Raw genomic sequence first — 12,594 nt, 5'->3', positions numbered from 1 at the left:
CCAAGCAATTTATGTGAACCCTGGGTCTAAGTATACCTGATTTTAAAATGAGGCAGTGGTTTGAAAGTAGTGTCTTGAAGAGAGATGTATACGCCCATGTTCATAGCAGCATTATTCATAACAGTTAAAATGTGGAAGCAACCCAAGTGTCCATCATAGATGAATGGATAAGAAAAACGTGGTATATACATACATACAATGGAATATTATTCAGCCTTAAAAAGGAAGGAAATTCTGACATATGCTACAACATGGATGAATCTCAAGGACATTATGCTGAGTGTAGTAAGCCAATCACAAAAAGACAAGTACTGAGTGATTCCACATATAGGAGGTACTTAGAGTAGTCAAAATCACTGAGACAGAAAGTGGAATGGTTGTTGCTGGGGCCTAGAGGAGGAATAGGTAGTTACTGTTAAATGTTCTGGAGATGGATGGTGGTGATAGTTGCACAAAAATATGAATGTACTTAATCCCACTGGAATGTACACTTAGAAATGGTTAAGTGGTAATGGATAAGTTTTATGCTGTGTGTATTTTACTACAGTTAAAAAATTGAAAAAAAAAGTGAGGCAGTAGAGGAATAGATCATCATACACCATGATGGTGAGGCTTAGCGAGGGGAATGGGATGTACTGGGAATGTATTGTCTGAGAGACAAAGACACAGAGAGCCCTTTGACATGCTTAAACGGAGACGGTCTTAAGGGGTCACTGGAGACATTCTTGTCTCCAGTCAGGTAAATGTCTAATCATCCAGAAGAGAGAATTGACTATTCTCTTAAGCATCTAGATATGTGGTTTCAATAACTCCCCTGGTAGGCCTTCCTAGCGTTTTCCACTCTGACATTCAAGGTCTGCATCTGATGCAAAGCTATAACGATTTTAAGACTATTACTACTACTGCTACTACTGCTGCTGCTACTACTACTATTAGTAATAATAATAATAGATAATATTTATTGAGCATTTTAGTCGAACTCCATGAGGTAGTTAAAACTATTACTCCCCTTTTAAAGATGAGAAAAGACTTAATATATATAGAATACATGTGCTCTCTCCATTTATGGCCATCTGCATTATATGATTGAGATCATGGTGTGTATATAATTTTTATCCTGCTTTTTCACTTGACATTGTACATTGAGACACCTCCCATATCTTTCCAAGGTGAAATATATCATATTCCTTTCATGGATCCACGATAGTTAATTTTCGGCCTCTAGTGGCATTTATGTTCATTTTCAATATTTTGCTCTCACAAATAATATCATGATAAAAATTCTCTGAACTGATTTTTGATATGCATCTTGTTACATACTTAGCATAGATTCTTGGGTCCAAAAGTACGATATTTTTAAAACTATGAATACATATTGCCAAATGCTTAACAATGGCTCAACATCTCCTCATAAAGTCCTTCATTTGGCATTGGGATTATATGACACTTTTCTCGTCCTCCAGGTTAAACGTGCCCAATTCAGAAATCCCTCTTGTTGGCACTAGAAAGAGTTAAGGGGTGGAAATCAATGAGTACTTGTTTATTACTTTCCTCACTCCCTTACTTTCTCACTTCCTCACTCCTTAGCGTTGCAGTGCCAGTATCTTCCAGCCTCAAACAAGGCCCAGGTGAACTGCTCCCATCCCTTTGGTGCCTTTAGGTACCAGTCGACCTGCAGCTTCACCTGTGATGAGGGCTTGCTCCTGGTGGGAGCAAGTGTGCTGCAATGCTTGGATACAGGGAACTGGAATGCTTCTTTTCCAGAATGCCAAGGTAAAATGAATTCTTTCCAGTGTCTTGGAAATAAACTGTAGGCTTATTTTAAAAAGCTGTATTTTAAAGGTGGTAACTGTCTAGGGGACAGAAACTTGAAATGGACTGGAAAATGAATAAACACTGTCATCAGGTAACCCAGGGATCCAAAATGCAAATGCCTTCAGGGGCTAGGCAGGTACCACAAGCGACAGGGTGTCTGGCAAGAGGACGGTGGCAGGGGGGTGGGGTGGTGGTCTGGTGCCAACTCTGTCCTGGGGCCTTTCCAAGGGTATGAAGGCTCCTACCATGAACCAGGTGGGCTGTTCTCACTTGGCTAATGATACTATCTGGAAAGAAGGCCAGAGGGAAGAACTGGCCTCAGGATGGTTGTTCCAAGACTGATCTGGCACTTTGCTCCTAGGAACCACGGAGTACAATGGTGGAATGGGGGGTAACTCCCGGGTTTAACAGTGGAATGGGAGGGGCAGAATTTACACTTTGCAGATCTTGCAGATCTCGGAGGATGCTGCAAACATCCTCCGAGATCTGTGTAAGACTAGAGAGATCCACTTAGGATAAAGTGAAGACTGATGAAAAGAGGAAGAAACTAATTTGTACCTGCAAGGTCAACAGGATTCTCAGAAGAAAAAAAGTATATCTTCAGCATAAGCATATTTATCTGCATTACACTTGATATAAAGTAAAGGCAGTTACTGTATGGAATAGAACCGGTTCTAATCATCTGTGTTTAGGAATTGAAGCACAGAGGTACACTTTTTATACTCCCCATTCCTTTTTCTACTCAATGTATCCAATTATTTACTTATATTTATGGCAAATACTGCTTTTAAAAAATAAAATTTTTATTTATAAAAGCTACAGAAAAATAAGAAAATAGAGAAACAAAAATATCCTCTTAAATACCTCCCCCAAATACCCAACCCTAAAACAGACACTGGTTATGTTTCTCCATTCTTGTATGAATTCTTCCAATATTTTCCCACTTTTTCCTCCATGTGATTAGTATTTTTATGATGCATATATATACAATTTTAGTAATAAAATTAGGTAGGTAAAATACTAGCCAATTCTGCATTGTTTGCCTTTGCTTTTCACTTCGTACCCACTTCCAACATGAGTGAAAGCAGGCAGAAACATGTTTTTAATAAAAAGGAAACCACTTGCTATTCAGGTCACACACAAGCACACGCACACACACGTACGCACTACTGTTAAGTTAGGTCAACAGTGAGTGAATGAACGAACGAACGAACGAACAAAGGGGCTGACCAACTCAACAGAACTGCGTGTCCTTTAGCCCCAGGCACAAGAGAGCATGGCAAGCCACAGGGGCTAGGGATGGGCACACCTTCTGAGCTGGGTCTGCAGAGACCAAGGTGAGGCTTGTGACCTTGGCTCTTCAGCTCTCACCCGGGCTACACTGAAGGTTGGATATACTACCAAGTCCACACAGCTTTGGGGAAGAACTTGGAGTCCCTGAGGAGGGGTTACAATGCTTAGCACCCTTCCGAACAACCCTGGGCCGTTCAGGGCACAGATTGCAGTTCATTGCCCCACACTGGCCCGCCTGTGGGTGTTTCACAGCAAGGAGGCTTACACTCACCATGGCTTCCTGTGACCTTCCAGTTCCCTTCCGCTTTTAGTTCTTTGTTTACTCTGACCGAACTTTCTCCTCTTGTTGCTGGGCGAGCATCAAGTGAAATACCCAAATGTGGTCTGCGCAGGAAGGTACCACGAGGCTTGCACTCACAAGCTGTTGTAATGCTCTTGAGAGAGTGTTCTCAATTTCCCTTTCCAAGGTCCCCCTTGCCCCTGTATCCCCACCCGAGCTATCAGAAGGCAAGGCCACAAAAGAGCTGCAAACGGACTCATGGTACCAACACCCTCCCAATTTGTCCTTACAGTTTATAGGCTTCTTGACTTGTCTGCTCTCCCTTACCCACCACTCCCACACTGAATACAAGAAGACTTTTCAAGTGGCAGAAAATAACTAGGTCTTTCAACAAAGGGATGAGATTGGGGGGTTGGGGGTGAAATGTAGCTGGAAAGGAGAAGTGAGGAAGGGAAGAGAGAGAAAGAGAAATAGAAAATGCTCTCAAAACCTCAAGCAGTTCAAATCAGTGGAAATGGCCCTAGGTTCATCCACACCACCACTGTCTCTGGTCTAAAGCCATACACTACCCAATCAGGCCAAACAGTGAAGAAGAAACACCCTAAACCATGCATTCTCTTAGCCTTCATTTTTTAATGCCAATATGTTTAATCTGAGTTTTATTTCCCTAATTGGCTGAGGGATATATCTTGGCAGCCATTAACATTTGCCTACAAAGTGTTTTCACTTTTTAGCCTTGTAAAACTCCTGGGAGCTATTTAATGCTATTCTCCACATTTTAAAGGTGAACATATTGAGGTTCAGAGAGGTTAAGTAACTTGCCAAAAGTCACACAGCATGATCTCCAACCAAATCAAGTCCTCTAGCACCACAAAATCCACATGGATAAACTGTGGCAAAGAAGCATGAGATCTTATTTACTGTTTTTTGTAGGTGAACAAGTAGGGTCATCTGGGGCTGGTCACTGTAGGATGAGACTGGTGGGAAGAGCATCTGCAGATGGCCAGTTACATTATGTGCCTACTTTGTGTCATGATTGTTGAAATATTTTTAAATTTAATTTTTGCCTATGATTTAGTTAACTTATTATCTTATATAACTGAGGATCCCTGCAAGGCAAGGATTGTTTTTTCTCCCATTTCATAGATGAAGCAACTGAGATTCAGAAAGCTTATTGTCCAGAGATACATTGCTAGTAAGTAACAGAGGCAGGCTTTGGACCCAGATTCTTTCCACCACTTGGTTGGGGGAAGGAACTTCTGGAAGGGGAAAAAGTATTTTACTCCATTTCCCTATTTCCAATCACTTGTCATTGTTTTATGGCAAGGTGATTAGGTCTATCTCTGAAGAAGGTATCAAGGAAGCAGCCAGTCCTTCTCCTGTCCGGGGGCAACTAACATGAGCTGCATCACTATCTTTCCCAACAAAGCACCAGCTGCCTTTTAAATCACCTCTAAAGCTCTTTGGGGGTGAGCATTTCAGGATACCAATCCACTGTCAACTGCTGCTATTTCACATGTACAAGACTTCTACCTGGTGACAAAGCACCATGAAATTCAAACAATCATTTCTAACCCCATGTTGCCCTGGTACGTTAAGGACACACACACACACACACACACATACACACACACACACTGATTTAAGTTTCTGTGTTCTAAAACAACCTCCTCTCTCCTCCTCGGCCACGCCCACGGTAGCCGTTACCTGCGCACCTCTCCCAAACCCGCAGAATGGAACAAAGACCTGTGTCCAGCCTCTTGGAGATTCCAGTTATAAGGCCACATGCCAGTTCACCTGTGATGAGGGATTCTCTCTATCTGGACCGGAAAGATTGGACTGTACTCCATCTGGACACTGGACAGATTCCCCGCCAACGTGTGACGGTAGGACCATGGGTCTATCCTCTCTTACAGCTTCTCAAGTAACAGTATAGCATGGAGGATCATCAGGAATTCAGGTAAACCTGTTCTTAAGCTAAAGGAAGCTTTCTCCACAAAGCGTAACAATCTAGACCAAAAGCTTTTCTCTCTCTCTGAATGTTCTTTTTTTTTTTTTTTTTATAAATTTATTTATTTATTTGCTGCACTGGGTCTTTATTGCTGCGCGCGGGGATTTTTTAGTCATGGCGAACGGGGGCTACTCTTTGTTGTGGTGCGTGGGCTCTAGGCGTGCAGGCTTCAGTAGTTGTGGCTTGCAGGTTCAGTAGTTGTGGCTCGCGGGCTCTAGAGCTCAGGCAGTAGTTGTGGTGCACGGGCTTAGTTGCTCTGCGGCATGTGGGATCTTCCTGGACCAGGGCTTGAACCCGTGTCCTCTGCATTGGCAGGCAGATTCTTAACCACTGCACCACCAGGGAAGTCTTCTCTGAATAGTCTTATAATAATAACTTTAAACATTTCATAGTTTTATAACGTGTTTTAGCATCACTGTGACATTTGATGTTTATTACAATTCTAAAATAATGAGGATAGGCAGTATTGTCTCTGTTTTACAGATGAGAAAATAGAGGCTCAGAGATTATGTAACTTGTCGGAATTCACACTATTAGTAAGTGATGAAGTTCAGCTATGTTACCGGGACTTTTACTTCATTATAAAGAATTTTTCTACTACACTCTTACTCATTCATTCCACTCATCCACCTTCGCTGAGCACTACTAAGCCCCAGACACTGAGCTTACTCAGTGATGGATGTAATTTCATCCCAACCCCTCAAGGATCTCACAGTTTAGCTATTTGTGTATGTTTCTCCTTGCTCAACTTCTATATGGATTATGAGCTCCTTGAGGGCAGGAACTGTGCCGCATTCCCCTTTGTATTTCCTGCAGCAACTAGACAGAAAAAAAAGTAGGTGTGTGACAAGTATCTGTTGAATTGAAGCTTATCATTTACTGGTTAGATTTATTCAAGCTCAAGCCCTATTGACAATGAATTAGTAGATCCTCAAAGGCGAGGGCCAGATCTTATCTGTCTTTGATTCCCCTGAAACATCTGACTGACACCTACCTAGTATGTAGTATGCTCTAAAATAGAAGTTTATGAATTGATTAATTTATAGCTCATGTTTACTTTCAAAAGTTGCCATTGTTCTATTGTTCTGCGTACTATACCAGCAGTAATAGCTAATTTGTATTGCTTGTGTAAATAAGTACCAGCTATTTCATATGCATTTTTGCATTCAGACCACACAACAATCCTTAACATGGTTATCACTCTCCCCGTTTTAAAGATGAGGAAATGGAAGATAAATAGCTCACGAAGATCTAATAGATAGGAAGTAAGGAGCTAGGATTCAAACCCAGGTCTAGCCTGATTACAGGGCCAGAGCTTTTACCACTACACTACACTACACTGCCACACAGTGGCAGGTTTCTAAATCCCGGGTCAGTCACTTGTAAATTTACTCTTTTCCACTGCTCTTGTCTAGTTGCCGAAATGAGTGATCAAATGAGAGAATGAGAGTGATCAAATGAGAAAATATGTTGATAGAAATCTATCAGTGAAAAGAGCTAAACACTTATTCCTTCTCGTGGAATGAGCACTAGATTCATATCCAAAGACCTGTATTGCTCTTCCGTGGAGTCATGGACCATGTACATCATGTCACACCCTTGATTTTCTCGATTCCAAAAGGAGAGGAGTGGACGAGATCAACTCTGAGGTCTCCGTATGCTAACACATATAAATGGAATCTAAAGAAAAATGGTTCTAATGAACCTAGGGGCAGGACAGGAATAAAGCCGCAGACATAGAGAATGGACTTGTGGATACGGCGGTGGGGAGGGTAAGCTGGGACGAAGTGAGAGAGTGGCATGGACATATACACACTACCAAATGTAAAATAGATAGCTAGTGGGAAGCAGCCACATGGCACAGGGAGATCAGCTCGGTGCTTTGTGACCACCTAGAGGGGTGGGATAGGGAGGGTGGGAGGGAGACGCAAGAGGGAGAGGGTATGGGGATATATGTACACATACAGCTTATTCACTTTGTTATACAGCAGAAACTAACACAACATTTTAAAGCAATTATACTCCAATAACTATGTAAAAAACAACAACAACAACAACAACTCTTGAGGTCTCTTCCCTGGACACGAATTCTGTAGACTAAAGGACATCAAATGCTATCACCTGCTGTTAAAAAGATATACTACAAGCCACCGGAGGAATCTAGAACATTTATGGCTGATATCATTAGGGCTTCATCACTTATTTCTCAATCACTCGTTTGTTTATTCCATGGGCATTTATCATAAGCTCTGTTTTTCCACATTCTGTTTTAAAGCTAAAGAATAAAAAAACCCTAAGAGATATCTCACTAAAGTTTAAATCATATATGCAATCAACATGGTTGTTAAATCTGTAATCTCTGAAGCCCCCATTTCCCCTCACTCCTTTCCACCTCCTGTTCTCCACACGAGGCGGCATTTGCCCACCACCCTTCAGGCCTAGCCCTGCCCAGTGTCTAGAACCAAACTTGACCAGGGGCAGCAGCTTTAGTCAACTATGGGCTTTGGAATTGTCAACCCTGTGTGCACCTGATCATCAGCTCTGGTTTTTGTACCTGTGTTTCTACCTCATTCTCTAAATTTATTCTCTAGATTTAGGCAGATAGTTCCTCTTCTTTTCCCATATGCCCGAGTCCATGAATTTTTAACCCTTCAGCACTGAACCCTGATTTTTCACATGGTGTTTTTCAGAGTCCTGGGCTATATCAAAGGGGCGTGAGGGCCACCAAGTAAGGAGGGGTGGTGTGGCAGGTGCAAAGCTGAGTCTCCTGCTTCACAGCACAATGTGAGGTTCCATTTTTTGAGCAGGTCCACAGATATTTCCCTTTTAGTTAGAACGCCAGTTTCCTGGTCTCTCTAGGACCTGAGCTCTGCCTGTATTTTCCAGTCTCCTCCCAGCCTTTGCCCCGCCCCCCCCAGGACCTGAATTCCTTTCCCTGAACCTAAGCAGTGCTGAATTGCTTATATCCGGTTTCTGTGTCCCCCATGTCACCACCGGTTGAGCCACTATCCTGACACAGATTACTGTTTTCCCAATCACTTTGTCACTGACCCTCTGGAGACCATGTTTGGCTGCTGGACCCAAGTCCTAATGACCAACCTCACCTTGATGGGGAGGGATGGGTCCTGGTTCCAAATCCCAATCCTAGCTCTGTCCTTCTGCCACATCCTTGCTCATCCAAGTTCTAAAATATAGCAAACTGTTGCCCTCTAAGCTCTGGCCTGGCTCGCTCACATCTCTGTTTTATTTCTCCACTCCCCCAACATTTCTCTGACTCCATGAAGATTCCTAGCCTTTATTTTTAAAATTTGAGTTTAGAACAGCCAACTCAATTAAATTTATTATTTATAATATATCTTTTTTCCAAAAAATTCTTGACAAAACTGTATCCAACTCAAGTAAAAAGAGATAGTACAAAGAAACAGAGAATTAACTAAATATGTCATAAGATAATAATAGAGTACCAGTGATCCCAATAATTCATGAATTCACAGGCAATCATGTACAGCTACTTCATGGATTACAGAAAAACGTCAGTGAAGACCTTTCCAGTAGGCGGCACTGCCTTTAAGTCCACAAATATAGAGCATTAAGTATGGTGATAAAAGCAACCCTTACCCATTCTCTATTCTTCTTGTAATGACTCAGGTTTTGGTAAAGTTTTAGAGTAGGCTCAAGAATATGACGACTTTTTAAAGTTACCCACAGAGGTCATTCCTTAGTAAAAATCTCTTCCTCTACATCTGCACTAGGTCCCTTCACTCCAACAACTTCCTTGACAACTCCACAAATTTAATTCAGCCCATGTTTGCTGAGTGCCCACCACTTGCCAGTTCTGGGTTAGGCTTCCATGAACCTCACCAAGGCTGCCCCTCAGACAGGAAAGCATGCTTCCTTACACAAGTCAGTCCTTAGATTCAACAAGGTTCATGTTTACAGAAGAAGGATTAGAGACTTTCCTAGCTACAAAAGGCTATATCTATAACCTTGTCAGAAAAAGACTGACAAGACTGAGACCAAAGCAATATCCTCCAAGTAGATTTAATGCTGTAGTAATTCTCTTTGTATACTAGGGGTCACTTAAATCAATTTTTTAAAATAGTAACTCCTCTTGTTTCTTTTCACACCATGTAAAAATACTTGTTAGAATGTGTCCAAATTAAATTGTGCTAACTTACTTATTCGTTCATTTGACAAATATTTTTGGACCCCCTACTTTGTGCCAGGCACTGTTGCCTGGGATACAGTGTTGAAAAGAGCTGACAAGGTCCCTGCTCTCATGCAATTGACATTATGTATTTTCTTGGGCTTAAATATGAAATTCTTGGAGATTTTGAAAAAGTTATTTTAGTAAAAATGTTCACAAATGATTTAATGTCTATGACTTATACCAATAGATATGTTAAATAAATGTTTGATAAATGGAATTGATCTGCCAGGCATGGATTTATTAATTACTCAAAAATTTGAGAGTTCTAAACTGAAATTCAGTATGGTACTTTGGCTATTTGAATGGATTCACACGATAAGGATCCACAATCCTTCAGTGAACAGCCTGCCACCAAAAAGCACGTGGGCCAATATGTAAAAGCCAATACATCACTTTTCCGTGAGGCATTACATAGGACTTCAAGAGATTTTTTTTTAAAAAGCAAGATAGCTAAGCAAAATGAGCCTTATCTGACCAAGGCATTGCTTTCAGATAGCCTTGGATTTAAAGAAAGAACAGTCACTCAGTTTGTCAATAATCCAATATTTGTTGATAAATAACAGTCTTATGTCAGAGACCTTCGTGGGGAGAAAGACATGATCCTAAAAGAAACAGGTAACTGCAATAATTTATCAAAACAGTTTTTGAGGGAAATAGTAAATTAAAAATTCATTTGCTCATCCACTTGGCATATAGTTGTTGAGATCCTGCAGTGTGAATTGTGGGAGACACAAAGATTTATGGTTCTTGGGTTTTAGGAGCTTTCCATCCAGGAGAAGAGGGAAGAGATGACATGTGACATGACAGCATATGAGTTCAAAGAAAAAACTGATGCGTTCAGAGGGGAAGACTTCAGGTTGCAGTGATCAGCAGAGGCTTTAGAGAGGCTGTGTTCATTTGGATCCTAGAGGATGCGTGGGATTTTATTCAGTAAAAATTGAAAGAAATTTAGGGCAGTGCGAGCCAAGAACCAGAGGCAAGAACACATGAGGTCAGTTCAGGGACTTCCCAGGAACTAATCTAGCTTCACCAGGAGGTTTTGAGCTTTCCTGTGCTATGAAACTGTGGTTAAAAAAAAAAAAAAAAAAAAAAAAAAAGCCTGGGGATCCAAATGGAAGAAATAGTAGTTTAGGACCCAAGATGATCATTGCAGGTTTAGACGTGTTGAATTTGTGGAGACAGCAGGATATCTAACCGGAAGTAGTCTCAGGAAGGACAGAAGTGAAAACCTGGACTGCATTTATACAGATAGGACAGTGAGAGTTGGGGGTAGGCTATGAGGTCTCTAAAGCAGCAGGTGTAGAGAGAAGAGGATGAAATTGTGAATTCTTGAGTATGACTGCCTAAATCCTTGACTTCTTTGTTTTTGTGACTTCTCCCTATACTCCTCTCTGCAAGCCCACCATCCCTCCCCCTGCCCTTTGTACTTCATGACCTGCTGTGTTCATTGCGAAATGCCTGCTACCTAGCAAAACACCTGACACAGTGGGAGCTCAATAAGTAGTTAATATTTGTTGAAAATGTGAATGAATAAATTTGGTGCAAAACAGGGCTGCCAAATCAATTTGGAGATTGTGACATTCTTGATTTGATTCTCCAGCCATCAAGTGTCCAGAACTATCTGCCCCAGAGCAGGGAAGCCTGGATTGTCCTGACACTCATGGAGAATTCACTGCTGGCTCCACCTGCCATTTCTCCTGTAACGAGGGCTTTAAGCTGGAGGGGTCCAACCATATTGAATGCACAGCTTCTGGAAGATGGACAGCACCCCAACCGACCTGTGACGGTAAAACAGGATACACTTGCCCGGACACTTCTTCTTCTGGAAATTTCCTCAACAAAAAATAACAAACACTTATATACACTCTTAGTATATGATGGGTACACATGATATCATTATTATTGTGAAAGCTCCACTTCTTCTCATGAAGTGGGTTATCTACTGGGGTCTAGGAAACACAGCCTGGATTAAAAAATGTATAAGGAGTGACAGGACTTTTTCACATTTGTGAATAAACGATAACACCGATTCTTAAGCACAAATTTTCTTTCGTAATTGTGGCCTCTTTGTCTCAAAGAGCTTTGTTGAGTCGATTGAATGGTTTCCATTGCTTCATCGCCAGGAGAGAGCACTAGGGGTGGAGTCACCGGTCCAGTGTTTCAAATCAAGGAACTGAAGTGGAGAGGGGCCAACTGCCATCTTTCTGCCACGTGGCAAGTTAATGACAGCCAGTGGCAATATCCACGCCTCACATTTCATGCTGACCTTTGGCCAGAGGACAATACCACCTCCCAATAAAGCAGCACTGAGCAAGCAATTGGCCTATACATATTTCTCTTTCTACTGAATTCTTATATTTCTGCACCAATTATTCTGGTTTGGTTTTGTTTTGTTTTTTTTTAGTATCAGTAACATTGACGGCGCCCCTCCCCCCCCTCCAATTTCTTCTTCTGGCCAGGAGAATCATCTCTCCAAGGACAATTTTAGATCATTTTTCTCATCTGGTTTTCCATACCTGATTTTAATAGTTTTCCTTAACTTCCTTAAGGAGCTATTGCTAGAACCTCCCTGATGATGAAAGGAGTGGAAGGCAGTTACTCCATGTCAGTCTTAACTCTGTTGTGCTCTTTCTAATTGGGAGCTCTCTGAATTGAAACATTTTCTCACAACAGACACAGTATCAGCTCCTACTGTAGAGGTGCAATGCCCATCCCTCGTCACTCCAGAGCAAGGAACAATGTCCTGTCAGCATCATGTGGGAACCTTTGGTTTGAATACCACTTGCCACTTTGGATGCAAAGCTGGATTCACACTCATGGGAGACAGTGCTCTCCGATGCACACCTTCTGGACAATGGACAGCAGTAGCTCCAGCATGCAGAGGTAATGTGAAAAGGAACAGGCAGTTCTGATGCTATCTTCCAGCAAGCTAGTCACTGGACATGCCTGTCGAAATCCCATCCAACCCCAATGACCACTTCAAGT

General features: G+C 41.8%; 1 protein-coding gene across 1 annotated transcript in view; it reads left to right on the top strand.

Moving 5' to 3' along the window:
* The window catches only part of SELP (selectin P), a 45,482-nt gene that overhangs the window by 26,536 nt on the left and 6,352 nt on the right, over positions 1-12,594 (top strand). The window contains exons 8-11 of the mRNA XM_007172490.2: positions 1,588-1,773; positions 5,089-5,274; positions 11,210-11,395; positions 12,283-12,492. Coding sequence (XP_007172552.2) covers positions 1,588-1,773; positions 5,089-5,274; positions 11,210-11,395; positions 12,283-12,492 — 768 coding nt within the window. The remainder of the gene's footprint in view (positions 1-1,587; positions 1,774-5,088; positions 5,275-11,209; positions 11,396-12,282; positions 12,493-12,594) is intronic.

This window comes from Balaenoptera acutorostrata, chromosome 1, assembly GCF_949987535.1.
Source record: "Balaenoptera acutorostrata chromosome 1, mBalAcu1.1, whole genome shotgun sequence".
Taxonomy (NCBI): domain Eukaryota; kingdom Metazoa; phylum Chordata; class Mammalia; order Artiodactyla; family Balaenopteridae; genus Balaenoptera; species Balaenoptera acutorostrata.
This window is presented reverse-complemented; position numbering and strand designations above follow the sequence as displayed.